The sequence below is a fragment of the Neodiprion lecontei genome, chromosome 3, assembly GCF_021901455.1.
Source record: "Neodiprion lecontei isolate iyNeoLeco1 chromosome 3, iyNeoLeco1.1, whole genome shotgun sequence".
NCBI classification, from domain to species: domain Eukaryota; kingdom Metazoa; phylum Arthropoda; class Insecta; order Hymenoptera; family Diprionidae; genus Neodiprion; species Neodiprion lecontei.
Genome location: NC_060262.1, coordinates 5,181,944 through 5,205,779, shown reverse-complemented (window position 1 = coordinate 5,205,779; position 23,836 = coordinate 5,181,944). Strand labels below are relative to the sequence as shown.

At 38.0% G+C, this 23,836-nt stretch overlaps 1 protein-coding gene across 1 annotated transcript in view; it reads left to right on the top strand.

The window, feature by feature from the left end:
- The window catches only part of LOC107228005 (zinc finger protein chinmo), a 91,278-nt gene that overhangs the window by 42,262 nt on the left and 25,180 nt on the right, over window positions 1–23,836 (top strand). Inside the window, exons 3-6 of the mRNA XM_046734938.1 lie at window positions 8,356–8,576; window positions 9,281–9,549; window positions 10,909–11,156; window positions 12,094–12,375. Coding sequence (XP_046590894.1) covers window positions 8,356–8,576; window positions 9,281–9,549; window positions 10,909–11,156; window positions 12,094–12,375 — 1,020 coding nt within the window. The remainder of the gene's footprint in view (window positions 1–8,355; window positions 8,577–9,280; window positions 9,550–10,908; window positions 11,157–12,093; window positions 12,376–23,836) is intronic.

The following is a 23,836-nucleotide window of genomic DNA, read 5'->3' as shown; positions in this document are numbered from 1 at the left end:
CTTCCCGCACACTCGCTTCGCGAAGTGTATAGGTGCGCATTACACGCATGCACGCACACCGTGCCTTTTCTACACGTCGCGCCGATCGCTAGTAGACGGTAGAACCGCCTGTACACACGCGCAGCGCACACAACGCACGTCGCGTTTAGCGGAGCGCGTTAGTAGCGCGCGAAACGCGCGGACCCCTCGCTCGCTCTATCACTCTATCTCTCTCCTTCTCTCGCGCGCACGCGCCTCCGCGCAGCCGCTCTACCTATCTCACTCTCGAACCCGAGGCGAATCCCCCGCGACACCGACCTACGTTAGCCTTGAAGATATGAATAGACGGTGGGGAGAGTGCACTGCACTCTTGCGTAAGCTGTTTTCTTTGAAATTTTTCGCACACATAAATTTATAAACCCTGCACGTGTGCCATTTTCATTGTGTGTGTGTGTGTGTGTGTGTGTGTTACACTCGCAGAACGTCCCGCGGATATATTTTAACGCGAGTGCGACGAGTGAGAAACGCACGTTCACACAACTACGTGCAGATTGTACACGTGTATCTTTATACCTATGTCATGTACGTATCTATCTACACCATTTACCCAAAGGCGCTAGCTCCTGATCCATCGGTTCGATTATACATATATATATGTATATAATGTATGTATGAATGTGGATGCGATATTATGGAGTTCCCGCGCTCTCGAAATGGCTCGATTTATAATGTATTAATGCTGACTGGAAAAAGAAACCAAAAAAAAAAAAAGAACGAGGGAAATAAATTTGACATAAAAATAAAATAAAACGTTACGATGGAAAAGCCTTGGCGGCATCTGTCAATCGGTTGCGGTGCCTCCGGTTAACCTCGAAATCCTATCGTTATGTAGTGGCGTTGCGAAGATTGGCGGGAAGATTGAAACTCTCGTGAAATTTCTTGAAGAAATTTGGAAGTCGGTTTTGTAAATTCAAGGTAATCTTGAAATTACGCGATACATTCGTACTGAAACGAGGTTATCTTTTCAATGTTGCTGTATGATTAAAGATATTTTATTCTCGGTGCGCAAGCGTGAATAATTTAAATTATACCGATATAAGAAGTATCGAAAATTTATCTGTAAGAACAAAAGCTTTAAGCTTGTGAAAAATGTGCAAAAACTCCTTGACAATGTTGCAAATTCGAAGAGTGCTAAGCTGCGTGATATTCGAAAAGCGTGTTGAGCTCCGAAAAAACTAAGAATAGTTGAAAATGGCTGAAACGGGATATCAAAAATTTAGGCAATTGACCGGAAATCTAAGAAATCTCTAAAATATAACCATAAAAATCCTGACTGCATCGAATATATGAACATCGTCCGGAAGTGTGACGCATTTGGCGCGCAATTGTAGTTGAAAAAAATGAGTATCGCGAAATGGGCGGGTGAAGACTGTTGCAATATCAGATATTTTTCCGTACTGCTGCGATGCCGTTCGGTTTGAAGAGACAGTAGTCGAAATATACGTGCAAAAAAAAAAAAAAAGAAAAAAACAAAAAAAAAAAGAAAGAAAGAAAAAATCCCGAATTCGAAACAGATCCGGGCCGAGGAATTTGGCCGAGTTGCGAGCGGTTTCCTTGTTCTTAAATCTGTGCTATTGGCGCGCGGCGGGTTTAGATATCGAGGCGTGTGTGACGCAGGCAGGCAGGCTGCGTCGAGGCGGTAGAATAAGCAAAGTTTTGTCTTCAAGGGGCCGCGGAGTTTGGCGGGGCAAAGAGAGTTGCTTCTGAACACAAAGAAGGAGGAACGCAGAACTGGTATCGTATCTGCAGTGTGCGTAGCAGAAGCGGCACGCATGTAGAGGTGCACGACTGTGCGCCGCACGCGTGGAGCGGAAAACGCACACGGCGAACTAGGGCGTGCGCAAAAAGCGGCGGGGCGAGGGGCGGGGAGGGGTGCAGAAGAGCCAAGACGCCAGGAGCGCGCTGCGCTGCGCCTCCCGGTTCGGGCCAATGACCCAATGTGGGCGATTGGCGGTTTCGAGCTTCTAAGTTCGCATTGCAGGATTCGCTCGCTCGCTCGCTAATCTGCGCGCGCAACTTCGGCGCAGCGATCGCCAAATACCGCGCGCTCATGTCCGTGTGTTCGCCGGCATCGCGGTTTCGTATTTACAAACACACACACACACACACAGGCGCGCACGCACGAATCACACCGTGTCAGGAATATTTAAAAATATATACCAATGCTAAATTACATTTAGGTACAGACTCGATGCACGCGCCGTATTGTCGCGATCGTCTTTTTTTTTTCTTGTTTGTTTTTTCTTTGCACATTTTCAAAAAAAAAAAAAAAAACGCCGTTCGGCCTTCTGTGGAATAATTTTTTGATATACATCTAACACGTATCCGACGTTCATGTTCTGAATTGACTACAAAAATTGTACCATAGTAATCGAGACTGGCCACTTTTGGTCAATTTTTCATTACAGTGTATAACGAAGTGTGTTCAACTCGGTAACGATTATTTTTTTTTTTTTCTTTATTTCAAGTAGATAATACAATCTCCGACGAACTAAGAACGAGCGAACGTTTTAGAATAACAATTCTGTGTGTATCGATATTCGTTGAGAAAACTGAGAAAAAATAAAAAATAAAAATTGCGGGTTCAAAACTGTTCGTTCCAGCACTACCGTTATTCGTTAAGAAAATTAATGAAAAATAAAAATGTCGTTGGAAAAATGCGTACGTGCGTTAGGTGTAGCAAATTGATATTTCAGAAGACCGTGTGCGTGTGTTTCGTGAGTTTAATCGCGTCGTGCATTTACGAAAATAGCGAGCATTCGAGGTTTTGCGCGGGCGATGCGCGCGCGGTTATTCCCGCGTTGCGTCACGTCTTTTCGTCTCTTTTCATACCCCTCCCGGTGTTCGTATTCTCGTCTTCTTCTCCTTCTTCCACTTGTTACATGTTCTTTTTATCTTTCTCTTTCGTATTTTGTTTTTTTTTTTTTTTTTTCTCTCTCTTCTTCTTTCCCTGTTCTCTTCTTTTACAGAAATAACTCGCTTTGCAAAAATACACATGCGATCGGGGCCAAGATACTTCGCGTGCGCCGGGAGTGACGATATATGCATATACATATATATATATATACATGTATATATACATACATTTATGTGTACATATGTACACAAGATAACTTCTATGTATAGCGTTACATATATTCATATTTATAAGTGAACGATCGCTGAACTCGGAGCGGTTATTACAAGCGTTTCAGAGGATTTCTTCCGCGATGCAATTTCAAATATTGTTTGAGGCCATTTTTTTTTTGTATTTTTTTTTTTTTTTTTATCCTTTGTTTTTCTTGAAATATTCAAATTCATCGTCATTGCATTCTCGTCACTTGAACCACTGAATACTATCCTCACCGGTTGACGTGTGAAATTTTTATTATGTCAAGTGTCGCTGAAACGTTGCGGCGAGAATGCGACGCTAGTCATTTCCGGTTTCTGTTGCCACGCGGATTGCACCGCGAATTATACAACGATATCTGTACGATGCGTTCTCCTATCTGCAACCAAGCTCATGCTTAAACATATGTAAAACACACACACACATATATATATATATATGCATATATACGTGCAGGATTTCGCACGAACAAGGTTCGTGACTCGACCAGCGCAGCGGTAAATTACCGGAATGATCGAGCTATATAGCGGAGTGGGTATATAACGACCAGCTAGGTTTTATTTTTAAACTACGGTTGAAAATTTTCTAGAATTTTAATATCGCGCTATATGTGTATGAACTGCTGCAGTTCTTTTCGGTGTTACGGTTGTCTTTGTATGTTTGATAAGAATTTTGGAATTTCCACGATGTTTCATCGGGTATACAATTACGACGATTTTGTACCCCTTGCATCCTTATATTTTCTGAATAATATTTTTTTTTCTTCCCAGAAGAAATAATACGCTTTCAAAAGCAATTAATTCATTGTTCGAAATTTGTAGGAAGAGAAAAATTATCGTCATTCGAAACTTTACTTATCACTGTTTTAAAGTTTGATGCAATTCTTTTCTTCAATCGATGTTTCGTGAGTTATTCTCGAGTATAGCCGATTAATCGAAATTGTTGTATATAAACAATTGGATCGACCAATCGATCGATTGACGAATACATATTTGATCGGCAATGGATCAATCGTTACAGATTTAAAAGCTCGTTTAAAGCTCCGTGAGCTTCTAATAAATCCGTTGAACAACAGTACTTGGAGTAAATAAGTACACGTATTTCGATTAATTATCCCGTTACGAAACGAAGAAATAAAATACGCGCCTTTGGTTATTGCTTGTGAAGAAGAATTAATCTCGTTCCCTCGTTTCAACGTCGCAGCTCCGCGGAGTGAATTCAACCGGAAGCCGCAAGAATCCGACCGCGGTTCTTAGCCGCAAGCTCGTCGGGCGTTAGAAAAATGTAGGAAGTAAAGTCGAGCGGCGTGCGATGCGACGGCTTCAATTCTCGCTCTCGTTGCACACAACAGCCTGTCACAACAACTTCCGCGCACATCTTTTCAACGGGCAGCTGCGTCCTGCATCGAGTTTTATAAGCCGACCAACCGAGATTAATTCTCACTCTTCGATGGATATCTGGGACACGATTCGTTGACTTACGCTCTCGACGCAACGCGAAGTAACGCGGCGCGACTTTCGATCTAGGTGGAGGGAGGATGAAAGGAAAAATTAACGTGAAAAATCACGCGGGATGATGTCGTGAGAAAGAGCTTTGTACGCACTGAGAGAATTTTTTAGTTCTAGGTAAAAAATGATAATTAGTTTTCTAGCTGTTAACGGAAAGTCTGGCATCCGTTACTATTCTTTATCATTGCGATCGCCGTTGCTATATCTACTTGCAACTGTTGCGAAAATTTAATGCTCGTGCAAGAATGAATTGACGTTAAGGCCTTGTTTGACTAAAAAAGTAGAGTAAACCTCGGAAGCTGATTTTGCGTCGTGATTACCAAAAAAGGATCGACGATAGCGCAAAATGATTAGGCGTATCTCGTTTTTCGTAATTTCGACAATATTTAAACAGTTTTTTTTACTAACGATACATGTTTTCACTGAATTTTTTCTAGTTAACATAACAAATGAAATAATGTTTGGTCGACTAGGTTGTATAAAAAAGCTGTGAAACCATAATGAAAACCGTGAGAAAAAGTTATACATGACTCATGGTCAAAGCCCTCTTTATGCAATGTGTATACGTACACCTATCATTGTACAGACTTACAAGTTTGTCGGTTCGATGCGGCTCGTTGATATTATAAACTTTCGACCCGAGTTCTCTGAGGAAGACCCTAAAGAAAGTAGGTACGCGGTATTACGGATAAGTATGATGTATATTTACGCATTAGTCTATAGATGTGTGTGCGTGTGTGTGCAACATCTATACTCGTATATACGCGTGTAATGCCAGGTGCATGAATCGACAGGAAGTGAGCCTCGTTGCAGCAGGTGGAATTTCGGAGGGGGGCAAATTGTGTATTCCTTAACCGCATGGTAATTACGCGATGTGTGTGTGTAATTTACGGTATATACATAAATTCACACACACGCGCACACATGTATATTTATATAGCCAACGCGGAAGTTTTGCGGATTGATTTCGGGCTCTGAAACTCCCATTTGCACCTCGTTTTCAATACTGAGAGAAGTTTTTATTATCGGTTACCGATTCGTCCTTGACTGTTTTCATTTTTTACGACGATCGAAAAATATAGTTCTAGGTAGAAAATGAAAATTAGTTTTCTAGCCGTCACCGGAAAGTCTGGTATCCGTTGCTGTTCTTTCTCATCACGATCACTGTTGCTAAATTTTCTTGTAACTATTGCCTTATTTAATTAAAAAAGTAGAGTAAACCTCAGAAACTGATTTTTCGTTGCAATTAGCAAAAAAGGATCGACGATAGGGCAAAATTGTTACGCGTTCGTCGTTTTTCGTAATGAACAACAATATTCAAACAGTATTTTCAACGACTCCTGTTTTACTGAATTTTTCTAGTTACTGTAACGAATGAAATTTTTTTTTTTCTCAGTGTTTACGAATAGAAATGAAAATAAAGAGGTTAATAATAGTGGAGATAAAGCAACGAAAGATTATGTATTATCTCTGCGTCATGTTGATTCAAATTTATCATCGGTATGTTATTAATGACGATTAATTAACGATGTATTACTGAAACAGTTTTGTTGAAAGAAAAGAAAAGAAAACGGAATTGTCAATTATTATTTGCTAAACCTGTGCAGAAATATTGATGTGCAAAAATAGATGAAGCTTTGAAAATAAAAAAAGAATATAAAAAAATAAAAAAAAAAAAACAAACGACAGCGAAAGTGAATCGATAATTCGTTCGATACTCAGTTTCGACGCTGGCGTAAAAAGTCAAGTCTTACTCGTGTAATTACTCTAATTCGTACTTGCGTGAATGCGTTGTATGAACAGCTTATTAGTGAAGCAACGGGTTTCCTACCGGCTTATGTAAGACATCGGCGGCATCGTGCACGTGGCCTCCTGTAATCGAGTATCTATTACACCAACCGCAACGGATGTAATTTATAAAACTAGAATATACGGGTGGAGGACTGGAGTTGAAAACAAAAAAAAAAAATGAAATAAATAAAAAATAAGACAAGAAAATGAGAAGGAAAAAGAAGAGAAGCAAAAATTCGAACCAACGATACCTGTGTATTAATAACAATAATAATAACAACAACAACAACAACAACAACAACAATAATACATAAATTTACTTGCGTCGTGTTGCGCGTTGCGAGAAAACTAAAAACTGGCGGCGGAGTGATGAGAGAAAAAAAAGTAAAAGAACGAAAGGGGAAAAGACAGGAGTGGACGTGAAAAAAAAATAAAATAAAAAAAAGGAGAAAAAAGAAAAGAAAGAAACGATGGGATGGGGATTACCTAAAAATGTGGTAAATATGTTAATCGGATGACTGTACACTTCTAATTAGTCGTTGGGCAGCCAACCCTTTTGGTACTTTGAACTCGAGTGGCGCATTCTGTTATTTGTTGATGGTTAAAGGCTGGATACGTAAGGTTGGATACAATGTACGTTACACGGGAACGAGTCGAGTTTAGAGATTTTTATCGAAAGCAAAGTAATATTATACGTACATACATGGAACTCTTACGCGTTACGTATACGTGAGTTACACGCATGTGTGTGACTTACGCGTATTCAAAATTTCATGCACATCTGCTTCGCATATTGTTGTTATTATTGTACGATGTTATACGCGTAGGAACGAAGCCGTCCGTCCCGTTCACGTCAGAGAGGATATTTGTCTTACCGTATCCATTCACCGGATCGCATGATCCTCGCATGCAACGTCGTCATATTGCGGGGTATTTTGAGAAAACCGGTACGAAACGGAGGCGATGCGGTCTTGTTGAATTAATTGTCACTCTGCGTTGAGTTTTGTCACACGTTTTCTTGTTCTTTGCTTCGAATATCGTTGCGCTCGTAGAAAGGTAATGTATACAAGCCGGAAAAACAGTTTGAACAGGCGATAATTTTTCACTGAAATGTCGGAACTTGATAGCCGAGTGAAAAGGTATTGAATAAAAATTTGGGAAAAAAAACAAAAAAAAAAATCTGAAGATCGTGAAATTTGTAAAAGAAAATTTTCCTCACATCGATATGGGAAAACTGGAAAAAACCTAAGCGTTTGTTTGGAAAAATTAATAAGAAGATCGTTCCAGATCGATTTATTACTGGGAGAACCGGAAGTTCAAAGGAATGTTATCATTGTAAAATATTGTAAGTTTCAATTTTTTTTTTTTTATCGCAAGAGTTTGTCGGACGGACCGATCGACCGACATTTTTCTAAAAATCCATTTATCGGATTCCAGAGTTACGGAAACGCGAAGATTCGTTGAAATTAGAGAAAAGTGATTTTTCACCGAAACTAATACCTTTCTTGTACAAACCAAACACGATGCCAAGTAAAAACGGAAACATCTCTTGTACAAGTATCTTGAAAAATCGATCTGTAACGATCCTACGATCATTTCGTTCGTTGGTAATTCTTTGAACAGCGACGAAGAAAATTCCCGCAAAACTATTGAATACAAAATTTACCATCATTTCGTTACCGTATATTATAAAAATTCGTATTCGGAGATGAAAACAAAAAAAAAAAAATGAAATCATTCGGCGGTTCGATTAATTCTATAAAAATTAAAAATCACCCGCGCAACGTCGCGTACCAATGAATTTTTCAAAGTTTTTCTACAGACCCAAGCATAGATCGATCGTAGATCGAATTTTCAGAATCGGGAAGTAAATTAACCCTCTCATTTTCCTTCCTCCTCTGTTTCCAGGTGTGACGTTCAAGGCGCACAGATTGATCCTGGCAGCATGTAGCAAGCATTTTCAAGAGTTGTTCGAGGGGATGCCACCCTCGCCTGCGGGCTTGATCGTCATCCTCGACGGTACCAGCGCCCACAACATGACTGCACTGCTCGAGTTCATGTACAGGGGCGAGGTACACGTCTCTCAGGAATCCCTCAGCTCCTTTCTCAAGGCTGCCGAGTGTCTCCAAGTACGTTACATCCTAATTTCACATCGCCTTGCGCTCAACGTTCGCATCAAAATTTTCTCCCAAAGAAATTGAGCTTTCCAAAAGATAAAAAAAATTTAAAAAAAAAAAAACATTCATCGCAAGGAACGTATTATCATTTGCAAAATATATTCTCTCTCACCCGCGCCATGCTTCAAAATCGAGGGAATAATTTCAACGATATCCGAAGACAGAGACAATATTTCACAAGGTTTTCTCTTTCGGTTGTGAAAATTTTAACGAAAAATGGCGGTGGGTATTAATTTACAAACTCGTTCGTTAAGGTCGTGAAAACTTGAAACGACGTCGAGCTTCCAAGACATGAGTAATTTCTACTTTGTTGCGATTCATTGATTTTCAAATGTAATCCGAAATTTCGTCGACGATGACATTTAGCATTAAGGTAAAGAATTCGAATCTTTCGTATCGAATTTCAAACTTTGCAACGAAAGCGGTAAATAATTTTCTTTCTCCGAGTGAGATTTATTTTTGACCACACCACCACACATATTATATATACGAGGATGTTTATTTTAAATTTTTTCCCTTCTCTTTCTTCTTTCGTCATTCTCTCTCTCTCTCTCTCTCTCTCTCTCTCTCGTATTTCGATTTCCCTTAACCCCCATCCCGGCAGGTTTTCAAAGCGGTAAACACGTGTTACCCTCCGGTGGTTTGTCATCCCTCAGGTAAAGGGTCTCTCGATAGAGCACGAGAAATTGGCGGTGGCTCAAAGGCACGCGGCGGAAGGCAACAGCTCGTCGGACGGCAACGGCGGGATCGGGGGCGGCGGAAGTGGGGCGGGGGCCGGAAATACGGGAATCGGCGCTGCAGGCAGCGTCAGAAAGAAGTCCCCGACCCCCGTGCCTGCCCCCTCAAATGCAACAAACTACTCCGTGCCCACTTCACACGCCACGACCCAGCACTACTACGACAGTCCGAGGAAGAGGCTCATGAGGTTCGAATAAAAAATAAGTAAATAAATAAATAAATAAAAATCCAAGATTCAAAATCAGTGCTGTGCGATCGATCGATACACGATTTCGATCAAGAGTTTTTCCCATTCATCGATCGATCGATGGTCACGATTCGTGTACCGATTGAAATGAAGAATTGTTATTAGGTCAACTTCGATTAATCGATTAATCGTTGAAACGATGAAACCATCGATTGAAACCGTCGATTGGTGGATTTGTTGGAAAAACGATTACCCGAAATCGTCGATTGATCGATTAGTCGGAAAAACCAAATAATCGATTAATAGCAATGCGCTGTTCAAAACCTAAATTCAAACCTCAGGATTCGCTTTGATTTTTGTTTGAAAAATTTGTTCAGATTTTTGTTTCGATGAACAAATCTCTTTCAAATTCATTATAATCCACAAATTTGTATTCACGAGGATTTGAGATGGTTTATATATATGTATGTATATATATATATTTTTTTTTCTCATTTTTTGGTACAGCGAAATTTTCCGAATTTAACGGTACCGTCTTTACTTTTCCTGTCGAAAATTTCAAGTTATCGATCGTTCGAAAATCATTCAATTATTTGAATTTAGATTTTAAAATATTGTAGAAGAAGCATTTTTTACCGTACAAAACAAGAGAAATACTTCAATAACGTCACTTCTTATTCTTCTTCTCTTGAAGTTCTCACGAAACGAATTCGAAAAAATATATCGAACAATCTCGCGTTCGGGATTTTTGATTATAATTTTATCATCGGCAAGTCGTTACAACAAAATACATACAAAACGAAACTCGGGTTATGAAATATTCTTTCTTTTCGCCAAATTTTTCACTCGACGCGAAAGAAACCTATCGATTCCAAAACGCTTCTGCGTAAGAAGGAAATTTGAATATCTTCTCGATACGGTTATTAGACACTTTTTTCCCTAAACTATCGACTCTGCTCAATGTATCGAAAATTGCGTTCCGACTACTTTTTGCTATATCAATCCTTCCGATCGCGCGATCCAGTTTTGCAAATAAAGAGAGATAGAAAAAAAAACGTAGGATTTTGCATGGAATATAAAGAAAAAAAAAAAAAGTAATAACGGTGCCACCCTTAGTGGCTTGCGATTAGCCGTGACTAAGGGTGTTAAAACTACACGGTCAAACGTATGTACAACCCTGCGACGAAAATTCAAATTCAATTCGAAAATGCGTCGTGGGACCAAAAAATTGGAAAAAAAAAAAAATATTAAAGCAACGGTAAAATTTGCAGCGAATGCGAATCTCTCTAAAATCTATCGCCTTCGTAAAATTCGCCACCCTCCGACCCTTTTTTAAAAAAAAAACCGACCCCCGTCAAGGTCTCCGAGCGACGCCGACGCTTTGGGAAGAGCGAGCGTGCTTCGTGACGGAGCGGCGTTTCGTCCGGCGTCGGCGCCTCACCCTCTACTCCTGGACAGCAACCTGCATTCGCATTTTCCCCACCCGACGGACCAGCCGTCGCATCCCCACACAGCGCCCCACACACCGACGGAACTTGAACGAGAATTGGAACGCGACAGATCGGAGGAGAGAGGGAACGGTGAGCACAGAGACAACGGTGCCGAAGGTGCGTCTTCACACCCTCCAAACCCGCCACCGCCACCCCCTGAAACCCCGTAAATTCTCTTCAATTTCCGCCGAATTGAAAAAGAAATTCGAAATTTTTAACGGGCTGGTTTTTTTTTTTTTTTTTTTTTTTTATAAATATTTTGTCCTGTTTTATTGTTGTTGTTGTTGTTTTTTTTTTTGTTTTTTTTTTACCGATCTTTCGAATCTAGGAACGCGAGATATTTACGAAGGGGTCGAAGTTCCGAAAGCGCCTTGTTCCGAATTATTTGGTGGCGGTGAAACTTGGAAGTAACGAGGAGATCAAACTTTGATGAAACGACAGAGTTTCGAACGGTCGAAAGATCGACGCTACGGATAAAAGTTTCGAAATTCAATTATTCGAAAGTTCAAGTTTCGATGGAGTGAAATTTTTCTAAAAAATTTGATTTCCTTGCCTCAAGTTTCGCCGCGAAACGAGAGAGAAAAAAAAAAAAAAAATTGTAAATTCGGTGTTTTCGGAACGTTTCAAATTTCGAATTTCAACCCCGCCCCTTATCGAGTTGTTCGACAGGCTTGATCCTAGATTTAAACAGTCTACGTTCTATTAGCGCAATTTTCACGCAAATCGGTCAACTCGATCTTGATTTTATCGATAACAAAAAATTCGAATATACATATTTCTACTTTGTTTCCTCGTTTCTCCGTCATTCGGAAATACGGCAAAAAGTAACGCGATAAAAATACGACCCAACAATTATCACGTTTAATTTCTGCAGCCGCCTCGCCCCCAGAGTGTTTATCATTATCATTATTATTATTGTTATTCTTGTCGTTGTCGTCGTCGTTGTTGTTTCTTTTTTTTTTTTTTTCTCTCTCTTCGTTTTATTTTATTTAATTTTTTTTTTTACCCCAACTCACCACCCCTGCAACCCGCTAAAAAACATATTCTCGCGCAGACCTTCGGATAAAACAGGAACCAGGTCTATTAACGGACAGAGAAAGGGCCGAAAGGTTAGCCGAGCGTTCATCCGGCGAGTCTTACGGCGGCAGAGGCGGAGGCGGCGAATCAGCCGCGTATAGCACTCAGGGTGATCATCTAGGGCAGCATCAGGGCTGCGGAAATCTGGCACCCATACCTCCGCCACACCCTCCAACCCCCGACCTCAGCCCTGCGCCCGCAACGCCCGCCACGTGGAATTCAAAAATCAACAAGGCAGGAACCGTGACGACGCCGGATGGTGAGTCAATTTTACATTTGTTTGTGAAAAAAAAATTTTATTCCCAATTTTTCAACGACGGAAATATCGACTTCATTTATTTCCACCTCTACGATTCGTATTGTTACCAATCGTTCATCTGCAACTCGAAAGTATGTTTCAGTGAAATTCGAGGTTAAAAAATGTGGCCTCGTTATCCGAATTTGGAAAAAAAAAATTAAAAAAAAAAAAAAAATCGTTTCGCAGGTTTTTATCTGACTTCAAATATTTTTTTTTCTTCACCTTGGTCAACGAATATGACCGTTTTGGATAAAAAAAAAAAAAAAAGCGAACGTTAGTTTCGCAACTGTAATCGGAAAATCAAGCGTATCGTCTGTTTCTTTTTCCTTTTTTTTTTTTTTTCTGTACGAACGTATACGATTAATATTCCGATTCGGATGAAAATTATGGCTATTCTTGAACAGCGGAAATTTCGACTTCATTTATTTGCAGCTCCCCGATTCGTTTTATTACCAATTGTTCGTCTGAAGCTCGAAAGTATGTTTTAGTCAAATTCGAGGTTGAAGTCAAGCCTCATTACACGAATTTAAAAAAGAAATTGATCTTGCAGGTTTTTAACCGATTTCAATTTTTTTTTTTTTTTTACCTTGATCAAAAAATATGATTGTTTTGGGTAAAAAAAAAAAAATTAACGCTAGTTTAGCAACTGTAAACAGAAAATCAAGTGTATCGTTTCTTCTTCCTTCTCTTCCGTATGAACGTCGGATTAATATTCCGATTCAGATAAAAATGCTTGATCACAATAATAATAATAATAATAATAATAACAACAATAATAATAAAAACTGTTGTGAAAATTAATTTTGAACAGATTTTAAAGAAAAAACAAAACGGTAAAAAGAAATTATCGTAAGTTTCGTACGTTATGATATAATAAATATATAACGCTGCTTGGATAATGAAATAATAAAAATGGTTCGATACCGAAATTGTGTATCACGTAGACCCGTATGACAAATTTTAGTGTGCGGACGACGAAGCGTACGTGCAGCGATAAGGAAAAATTCATCGCTTATCGTGTTTTGTTCGGATATTACACAAACCGCGGTAACGTAAACATTCTGCACACGTGCAAATACGCATCTTGTACATGTATATATATATATATATGTGTATGTGTATAATATTATACATATAAGACGCTTGAATGTGCGAATATACGTGTAATAGATGCGTGCGACGTGTTTGCGGATGGATTAATTGTCACAGTCGTGCGTGAAAAATTCTATCGTAATTTAATAGATGTAATAATGAAAGTTTGTGACAAAAAGAAAAAGAAAAAAAAAAACGCATTTGTGAATATCAAGGTATCGATCTCGTTTTAAAATAACGATGCGCGAGGGGGGGGAAACGATTTTATTTATTCGAGAATGAAAAACACATGTCGTATACTGAGAAAAATTTCATTTGTTACAGTAACTAGAAAAATTGAGTAAAACAGGTATCGTTAAAAAAAAACTGTTTGAATATCGTTGGAAATACGAAAAACGAGGCACGCCTAAACATTTTGCGCTATCGTCGATCATTTTTTGGTTATTGCAACGCAAAATCAGTTTCCGAGGTTTACTCTACGTTTTTAGTTAAACGAGGCTTTAACGTAAATTTATTCTTGCACAGGCATTAAATTTCCGCGACAATTGCTAGAAAATCTAGTAACAGCGATCGTAATGAGAAAGAATAGCAACGGATACCAGACTTTCCGGTAACGGCTAGAAAACTAATTTTCATTTTCTACCTGGAACAATATTTTGCGATTGTTGTAAAAAATGAAAATAGTTAAGGACTGAGCGGTAACCGAAACTAAAAATTTCACTCGGGTATATACTATAACGTGCCGAATGCACTGTTGAGTTTATAATCATATGTCACACGTCGCTGTCGTATCTGTATCATTCAATCATAGATAAATTGATGTTGTATTCGTACATGAATATACACATGTATGTACATACAGTTGTGTGAAATTCTCACTTACAACTTGCGCGCTCGAAAAATGTAAACACATACGTGTAATGATTACATGGAATGCGGCGAATTCCGTTATCGCCATTTTATAATCCTCGCGGAGAGCGGATAGTATTTATTTATACATACATATATACATATAAATATATATCACTCGGAGGAGTGAAAATATTAATAATTTAACGGAAAATGCATGTTGGTATTGTTCAAGTGGTAGGTTTATTATTGAAAATATGAATATGGGACATTCCACGTGAAATTTGTAATCCGTGTACCGCGTCCCCTTAAATTTGGATAATTTTTTTTCAGTACGATGTTTGCAACCGATCCCAAAAGGGTGTCGGAATTTTTTTCAAATATATCATATTATTGTGAAGTACATGGGTTATAAATTTGACGTGAATGCCCCACATGTTACAATATGTGGTATCTTGTTTCTTTCAAATTGTTGTATTATCGCCTAGTCGTTGAGCCTGTGAGGAAAAGAAAAAAAGAAAAAAAAAAAAAAAAAAATACGAAAAACCAGGATTTTTGGGAATTAGGAATAGAATCGAAGGTAATTCTATAGATCGAGTGACGTATTTTCATGCCTATGACGTTGGTGTAATGAAACTAACTTTTACCCACGGCTTCGCTCCCGTGGTTCTGAGGAAAAACAAGAGGTTTTAAACTGGCCATGAGCCAGCCCTCGAACTTCCCGTTCTCACACCGCAGCGGTTTCCAAGTTTATAGTGAATAAAAAAAGAATGATATTGAATTCGAATTTTATTTTGAACCACTGTAACGGATCCACCGTTGAAAATTTTGGATTGAATGTGCCAAATTGAAATTTTTCAAATCTGACCTTGGATTCGTGGTTGGCGATTTAAAAAACCTCCCGGTACTAATTTTCGTTATAATCCATTCATCCATTCTCGAGATATCATCGTTTATATTTGATGTTTTTTGTTTTTTTTTTTGGGTGATTTCTTATTGCAATAATTGAAAAATTGCCGAATCGATCAAAGCAAAAATCTGATCAGTTTTAGGTTTGAAGAAGCCGCGTCGATTCAGACCAAAATCATTGAAATCCGATAAATCGTATTCTCGAGATTCACGCACACGCACGTGATTTTCAAAATTTCAAAACGCGGAGTTATAGTAAAAACTGATCGTATCATTTTCGGTGCGATTACGATAACTTTCTTTTTTCTCTTTGAAAAGCAGAAAAATGAGAAGTTAATACCGTATTATTTGTCAATAAAACACCAATCCTGGTCACAGTAATGTGCAATAATAAATCAGTATGCTTTTACGTGCGATAAAAAGTATCCCGCATTGTTTTTTTTTTTTTTTTTTTTCACACCAAGGCTTGAGATACTTTCTTATAAAATCTCATGAAAATCCGTCGCGCCGTTTTAGACACAGAATTACGCTCCAGATTCATCCCGCGGGGACCGCGAATTTTTTTTTCTACCGTAAAAAGTAGTTGGTAGATAAAAAAATTACGTCGATCGGTCGCTCCGTTGCTGCGTGAAGAAATGTACAGTGGAACAAACGCATTTTCGCATTTATAATATTACTTAGGAACGTCGAAATGTTGTTAATATCATGTATATATATATGTGTATAATATAATATACATATGTACAATATACATACATAGATTGTATAAAATTCTTGAATTCGTCACATGCCGACCACCGTCATCGCGCGTGCATAAACGTCCACCTAGACTTTGTAAAATACGGCGGGTACGTGTGGGAATCGGTTGAAAAAAAACCAAAAAACAAAAAAAAAAAAAAAAAATATCTAATACAATCCAGAAGCGGTTAGAAGTAAGTAAAAAAGTTGACTTCAGGGACGCGAGTATTAGGAGTTCGTTGAACCTGATAAACGCACGTGCGATTGGGTTCAATGTCAAAAATGTGCATATGGTAGTGTTATATATAGTATAGTATAAACCCCACCCTCCACCACCACCACCACCACCACACACATCTTGACGTCTCCTCTTTGCTGTTCCGCGAGTTCAATAATCAAACACACAACGAGAAAACCAGTCCCACATCCAACGCACACACACACACACACGTAGGAATAAAGTTTAATACAAACGAGGATCAAATCGCCTATCGCGTATCGTATTTGCACGCATGTGTAATAACTAAATATTCGCACAAACGCGCGAATACAGTTAGGCAAAAATTAATATACATGTGTATATATATATATATATATATATATATATATATATATACATATGTATATATATTATATGTATTCGTCAGCGAGGTCGTGCGAACCGTAGTTTACAATATGCATGTGCCTTGTCTCTGTCTATGCTGTGTTCGCGCGCGTGCATATCTACACACGCATGTAAGACACGATATTATATACTACCAACGCAAGCGTCAAAGACTCACGTCGCAGCAAATTCTTGAACTCGTTCAGCGGTTCGCGACGACGTTGTACGATTTTATAACATGTATATATATGCATATATATATATATATGTACACACAGACATTGTATTATGTACGTAAATTGATAACGAGACACCTGTCGTTCGATATATTTAATACATTTAATTATATATGCATATTTAGCGCGTCAAGCCTCATTTTCGAGTTTTTATGAAGGGGGGGGGGGGGGGGGGGGGGAGGGATTTTTACAGGTACAGGTATGTATATGTATAAAAGGGTCAAGTGTTGAATACCTGATACCCGGATGGACGTATTATATACAGAAGGTGAAGGTTCAATTCTTCATAGGTTTTGCGGTACACTATATGCAGGGTAAAGGGTTAAATCATCAATCCGGATAGATTCGGACAAGTTCGGATAACTTCGGCTAAGTTCGGTTAGGTTCGGGTATTTCCGGATAGATTCGGTCAAGTTCGGTTAAATTCCGCTAAATTCGGTTTAGGTTAGGTTAGGTTCGGTCATCTTCGGATAGATTCGGGTAAGTTCGGATAACTTCGGCTAAGTTCGGGTAGGTTCGGGATTCTTGACACGGCAGCGGCGGCGGCGGCGGCGATATCCTTGTATAATATATAACGATTATATTAGATCGTACAAACACATGTGTTTCTGTATTATATTACGGTTACGTGCGGAAAAAATTTTTTTTTCGACATATCTACCATATCTGCAGTAGTGTAGACGTGTGGTGAACGTATATTTACGTGTATACGGTGTTGTTATACGTGTAGCTTATCATTCCGATGTGTCATTGCCGCCTTACGTTATATTTTACACGTGTATCTATCCGGGTGCATATATGTATGTATGTGTGTATGTATGTATGTATGTATTTATGCACGGACGTGTATAACGTTTATCGAAATTCTGATTTTCGCGCGCGTTTGTTAGCGGCAAAGAACGAAACGATTCTCATTACGATTTTAAGAATATTTCCTTGTTCTTTTTTCTTTTTTTCTTTTTTTTTTTTTACATTTCGTTTTTCTCCTCTTCGTCATCTCGCACGTTCGAATCAATTAGCTGTAATTCTTACCGGCGGGTGGAGGAAACCCGAATCGTCGAAGAAGGTTTAACCGAGTTCAAGCAACGTTATTTTTTTCATCGCTGTTATTATTACAGATCACGTAATATTTCATATCGAATTCCGGGTAATCGTGCGAATGTTTGCAATTACAGATGTTGATAGTGAATCGGATTTCACGGGGGAAAAAAAAAAAAAAAATTACGAAATCAACCGGCTACTTATTGCAGATAATTAAACGGTGTTTACGAGTTTCCCTGTCGAGAGAAAAAAGAAGAGACGAAAATAAAAGAAAAGTAATAAAAAAATCTACATCACCCATACGCGAACAATCGCGATACACATACATTTCTATCTACCTATCTATTTACACGAAATACACGATGGGCGACGTAATCGCGGATACGCGTAAAATGTTTTATTCTTTTTCTTATTCATTCTCTTGTCTCCTTTTTTTACTCTCGCGCATTCTGTATCGCAACGTAGTATCGCTTACACGTTGTGTAAAACTCGTATGTATGCGTGATATGTGTTTACATTAAACGCGCGCGCGTGTGCGTGCGTATATAAGGCGCGTTTGCGATACACGCGATTATGTAGCACGCTGTCAAAAGTCTGTTGATAATATTTCGCAGCGTACTCTTGACTTGCGTATGCCGTGTTAAAGTTGCTCGATCGAATTTTTGCGACACACATATTTTAAAACATTGCAAACACGTGTCAAACTGCGTTTCGTACTTTATACCTCTCTCTCCCTCTCTCACTCTCTCACTCTCGCTTTCCGTCTCATTCTCACACGAGGGCGAATTTTCACTCGCTCATTATATATATATATTATATATATATATATATATATATATTGAAATTACTTTTGAATACAATTTCAATGTCGAATAACTCTTAAAGGAGTGAATTTCATGAAAAATGTTAAGAGACCTTTTTTGTAGAGCATCAAATTTCCCACAAAAATAATGGCTTGATCTATGAAAATATTTATTTTTCCGGTAATTACAAAAATCAAAAATTCAAACAATAATTTGAAAGAACAAATCAATGTTTAAGGCACGATTACAAGGAAACGGCTCGATCTACGTCAATTTAGTAAGAGAGCTTTTTTGTAGGAAATTTAATTTCCTTCAAAAATATGGATTGATAAAATTTTTCAGATTGATAATTAACGGATTTTGGGTAAAAAAATGCGGTAACTGTTAAAAAATCAATAGCTGTAACGATACACCCCTTACTATTAATATTAAGGGCTCAAACTTTGTGGATAATTTTTATTTGTCGTCATGAACAATGTTTTTACAGTACCATTAAAAGAAAAAAATTCTTGGTTTTTTTTGCCCCAGTCTAATATATACGTTTGGAAATAAGAAATTTTTCTTTTTATCTGTTTTTCTTTTCCTTGGAAACGTGCTGAAAAGTTTCATTTAGGTATGAGAATACGTCTTTTGAAAATTTGAGATATTAATATTGATATCAAGAGGTTGCAAATCGCACCTTTCTATTTTCCTCAAGTGAAAACACGTCAAAAATTCGATTTATTCAAAATTTGACGACCTGTGCCTGCTGAGGTGATGTTGGTTCGGCATTTCGGACGGAAGATGTTATTTTGATGCGCAAAAATTAGTACGGAAAGTAATAATTTGCAAATTTTTTCACCACGGCAAGTTTGTCGATGGTGATAGAAAAATATTCTGTGAAAAGATGAGCGTTTTACGTTATGTGGAAAATCGCGCCAAGTTGATTTTGATTTATATATAAGTAATATTTGCTCTGATAAGAACATTTGTGAATATATATATATATATATATATATATATATATATATATACATATCGTAGTCTTGAGTGTAATCTTTTATGTTGATAGTGGCATACATTGTATGTATCTTGAATTTAACTTGCAGCCTGCACGATACTCCGAATCGAGGCATCTTATCGGTTACCGTAATAATTATCATTGATAATTCTGGCGCCCTCAGTTAGTCGATTAAAACTTACCGGATTATGACTATTATATTGTAAAGCTTTGACGACCTTGCTTTGACGAAATTTTTCTCGTTATAACGGGTGGATAAAATGTTCAGTTACTATTTTTCACTATTTTTAAGACAATTTTGTAAAGTTTTTCGATTTTCGTGTTCTGAATATTCATCGTTGGTTGAAAATCTAGAAAACGAGAAGTGTTTCTTTTTACGGCAAGTAAAAAAAAAAAAACGTTTTTGCCATCAATCCATCATTATAACTCTCGAATATTCGGTGTTTGTAGGTCTGAAGAAAAGCTCGATATTTTCGTCTCAATTCTGAGATCCGTTACGAATTTTTGTTTTTTTTTTTTTCCACCAAGTCTCCAGACCATTTCGTACTCTAGTTATATAATATATAACCGATCGAAATAAACGTTCGTAACGAATTTTGAGTAAAATTCATAATTTTTCGACGTCTTTCAATCGAAGAACCAAACTTGACGGAGTCCTAGAAAAAAAAAAAAAATTGTTCAACTAGATAAAAGCTCAAGCAAGTCCTGACGCTTTGTTTGGAAACTTGGAAAAATTTCATTCCGGTGTCACAGGTTTCGAAAAAAAAAAAAAAACAGTCCGAAAATGATTATCGCGATAACTTAATAATTCTCTCAGGAAAATTTTTTTCTCTCAATCCGTGATAACAGTCCAGGAAACCTACGTTCTGCGACTATAAACTTCCAAGCGTATCTGTTATTGTTTCACCAAACCGAACTTCCGGGAAACTATCGTATGATTTTGCGCATAAAGTATAAAAAAGAAATGAAAAAAAAACGGTGTGGCTGCGCTTAATTATAAGTGTGGTAAACCAGTTTATCCCAGTTCTTCCTACCAAAGTCTTATTATTATCGTACCTGCAATACTTATACATTATACAGGGTGGGTCAAAAAACGGGACCGATTTGAAACGTGAATAAAATCCGAACGCCTTGACCGATTTTCCAAAACGTAGACGAAACGAAATTTCAATCTCCCATCGACTTGTTAAAAACCTGCGCTTGTTCAAGAGCGTTTATCTCAACAACGATTAATAATTTTCTAGATTTTCAAACGTGAAATAAAAGATTCGTTCGTCCATTTTGGTGAAAAAAAAAAAAAATAATAGTAATAATAACAATAGTTCTCACAAATCGGCTGAAGCGTTTGGATTTTATTCACGTTTCAAATCGGTCCCGGTTTTTTTTTTTTTTCTTCTTCCCCCTCCCCCCGCGTATTTACGCCATCTTCGAAAATCCGAACATTACAGATATTATACGGAACACGGAATTTTGATTCTAAAATCGTGTCGATAAAAAAAAAAAAAAAAATAAATAAGTAAACGAAAAACGAAAGTACGACTCGAAGAAAGAGGATGAAAAAAAAAAAGAAAATTCGCAAAATTCGTCAAGTGGAATTCGAAAGCGATAAATGTTCTACGCTCGGAAAATAAGTATAAAAATATGTTTCTTCTTACGAGCTGTGAAGGAAAAAAAAAAAAAGAAAAATCCGACGCATTTTCGGCACCGAAATGCGCCCGACTCGATACATACGAAACAGAGTCGAGGGCATCGGATCGCGGCGTTAGATTCCACATGTTCGTTCTTATGCCGACGTCTATAACTATATATAACTATATACATATATATATATATGCCTCTGCGCTTGCGCGCGCGCGTAACTTTTTACAACTATACATGTACAGTTTTTTTTTTTTTTTTATTCTATCCGTTCGGTTACAAAATGCAACGCGAGTTGCATCACCGTCGGCAGTTGCACGTGGAGTCTGTCCGGTGTTGCAACTCCTGATCTGCTGCTGCCACTTCTTCTTCTTCTTCTTCTTCTTCTTCTTCTTCTTCTTCTTCTCGTGCTTATTCTTATTATTCTTTCTTTATCTATCCACCCCCCCTCCCCCCCCACACCTCCCCCTCCCTCTGTCTCCGTCTTTATTTCTCTTCGGTTCTTTATATACCGGGATACGCGTACACTTGTACAAAAAACCATTCACGGAGAAGGAGTAGTTTCTCATGGAGACTGTTGGAAACGAGAAGAAGAGAAGGTGAAACAAAAAAAAAAAAAAAAAAAGATAAATAAAAAAAGACTCGTCGGGAATAAGCGTTGATCTTACGTCGCGAAAGTTTCGATTCGGCACATAATAGATGAATAATAATTAAAGAGTGGAAGGAAAAAACGGCTCTACGTTACCTTGTTTTCTTTTTTTTTTTTTTTTTTTTTTATTCTTCGAAAAAAGCAAAGAATCCAAAAATTTCCTCGCGAAACAATTAGCCTTGGTACGCGAATATATCGCAAACCGTGAAAAATTATTTATATAAAATTATATAAATTAAATTAAACCCGTTACGAAAGTATTATCCTGAATTTGATGAAAAATCTTTTCGCGCGAAGAGCAAAAATTCATGACGAACGAATTGATTAGCGGTAACTTGATTGTCGGTTGATTGTAGAAAACAAAATTTGACCATTCGTTTCGATCACGTGAAAACGTTTGGAGTAAAAGAAGAAGAAGAGGAAAAAAAAAAAAAAAAACGTCGACGCGAGAGCTACTCGATTATACAATTCCTGAATTTAAACTCTTTCTGCATCGGTAAAAATTTTTTATTTTTACTTCCTTGCAGAATTTTAACTCCTAATAAGGATATCCGTAACTGGGATAAAAAAAAAAAAAAATGAGAAAATTTCTGCGACCAAAGAAAATGAAACGAGAATATCGACGTTTTTCAAACAATCAATTTTCGCAAGCGTCGAAAATTAATCTTTGACTAATTATCAAGGTCGTTCGTAAAATGCTTCTCGGTTTTGTCGTTAAATTTGTTAATTAATCTTGCTTTTGTACCGAGTATCGTAATTATATTTTCACAGGCAAGTACGTTGTTTTTTATTTATTTTTATTTTTTTTTTTTTTTCTTTGCGTTCGTGTTGTCAGCCATAGAATATATCGATGGTAATTTAGGCCAAGTTCGCGTTCAATCTGCCGCTGCTGCTGCTGCTGCTGCTGCTGCTTTCTAACGACGTCCCTGCATCACGGCACGAATTGACGCGGTTATTTCGTTACGTTTCCTTGCGTCTTGCGTTCTAACTATATAAAATAAAAGTGGGGGCGGCCATCGGGGCCGAACGCTGTTGCAACACGTAATATTGCCCTCGAGAGCCCGGCGTGTAACAAAAGGAAGAAAGAATGCGACGAAGACGAACAAAGAAGAATTTATTGTCGTTTTTTCCTTTTTTTTCTCTTTTTTTCTTCCAGATATTCTACAAATCGGAGTAAAAATGTTTCATCCTCGAATCGGCACCGAGAGAAATTTTTAGTTCCGGTTACCGCTCGGTCCTTAAATATTTTCCTTTTTTACCGTAATCATATTTTCAAAAAAAAAAAAAAAAAAAAAAAAAACAGAAAAACACTCGATTTCTAAAACACGTCCAAAACGTTTCAAAATAAAAAGTGTCTCTTTACTCAAATAAAGATATTTTGAATCCATACTATCATTTCGTGAAAACGCACGTGACAAAATCTATCCAATTTTTCCTATCGTCTCTGAAAACCACCACAGAAACGGTAAGTTTGAAATAGTGAAAGAGTAAAATTGTGATTTCACGCACCTTCTGCATACCTGGCTGTAAATCGATACGCTATAATATACACGTAAATACACCGTTGCGCGTTAATAAGCGGAGTATATATATATATATATATATATATAAGGTATGTGCATATAATGCCAGGCACATAGCGTGCGTGCCTGCAGACTTTCTCTGAACTTTCGGGCCCCAGGTTCACACGATCTTGAATCTAAGAATCTCGCTCCCCCCGGGCCCCGTCTCTCCTCTCCTCTCCTCTCCTCTCCTCTCGAGTCTTTCCTCCCACCTGCAGCACCCCCGCTCTGTACGAGATGTGTAACCCCGTTCCTTATACCGAGCTCTTCGTACCCGTGAAAAGGATCTCGCGCGTCATAT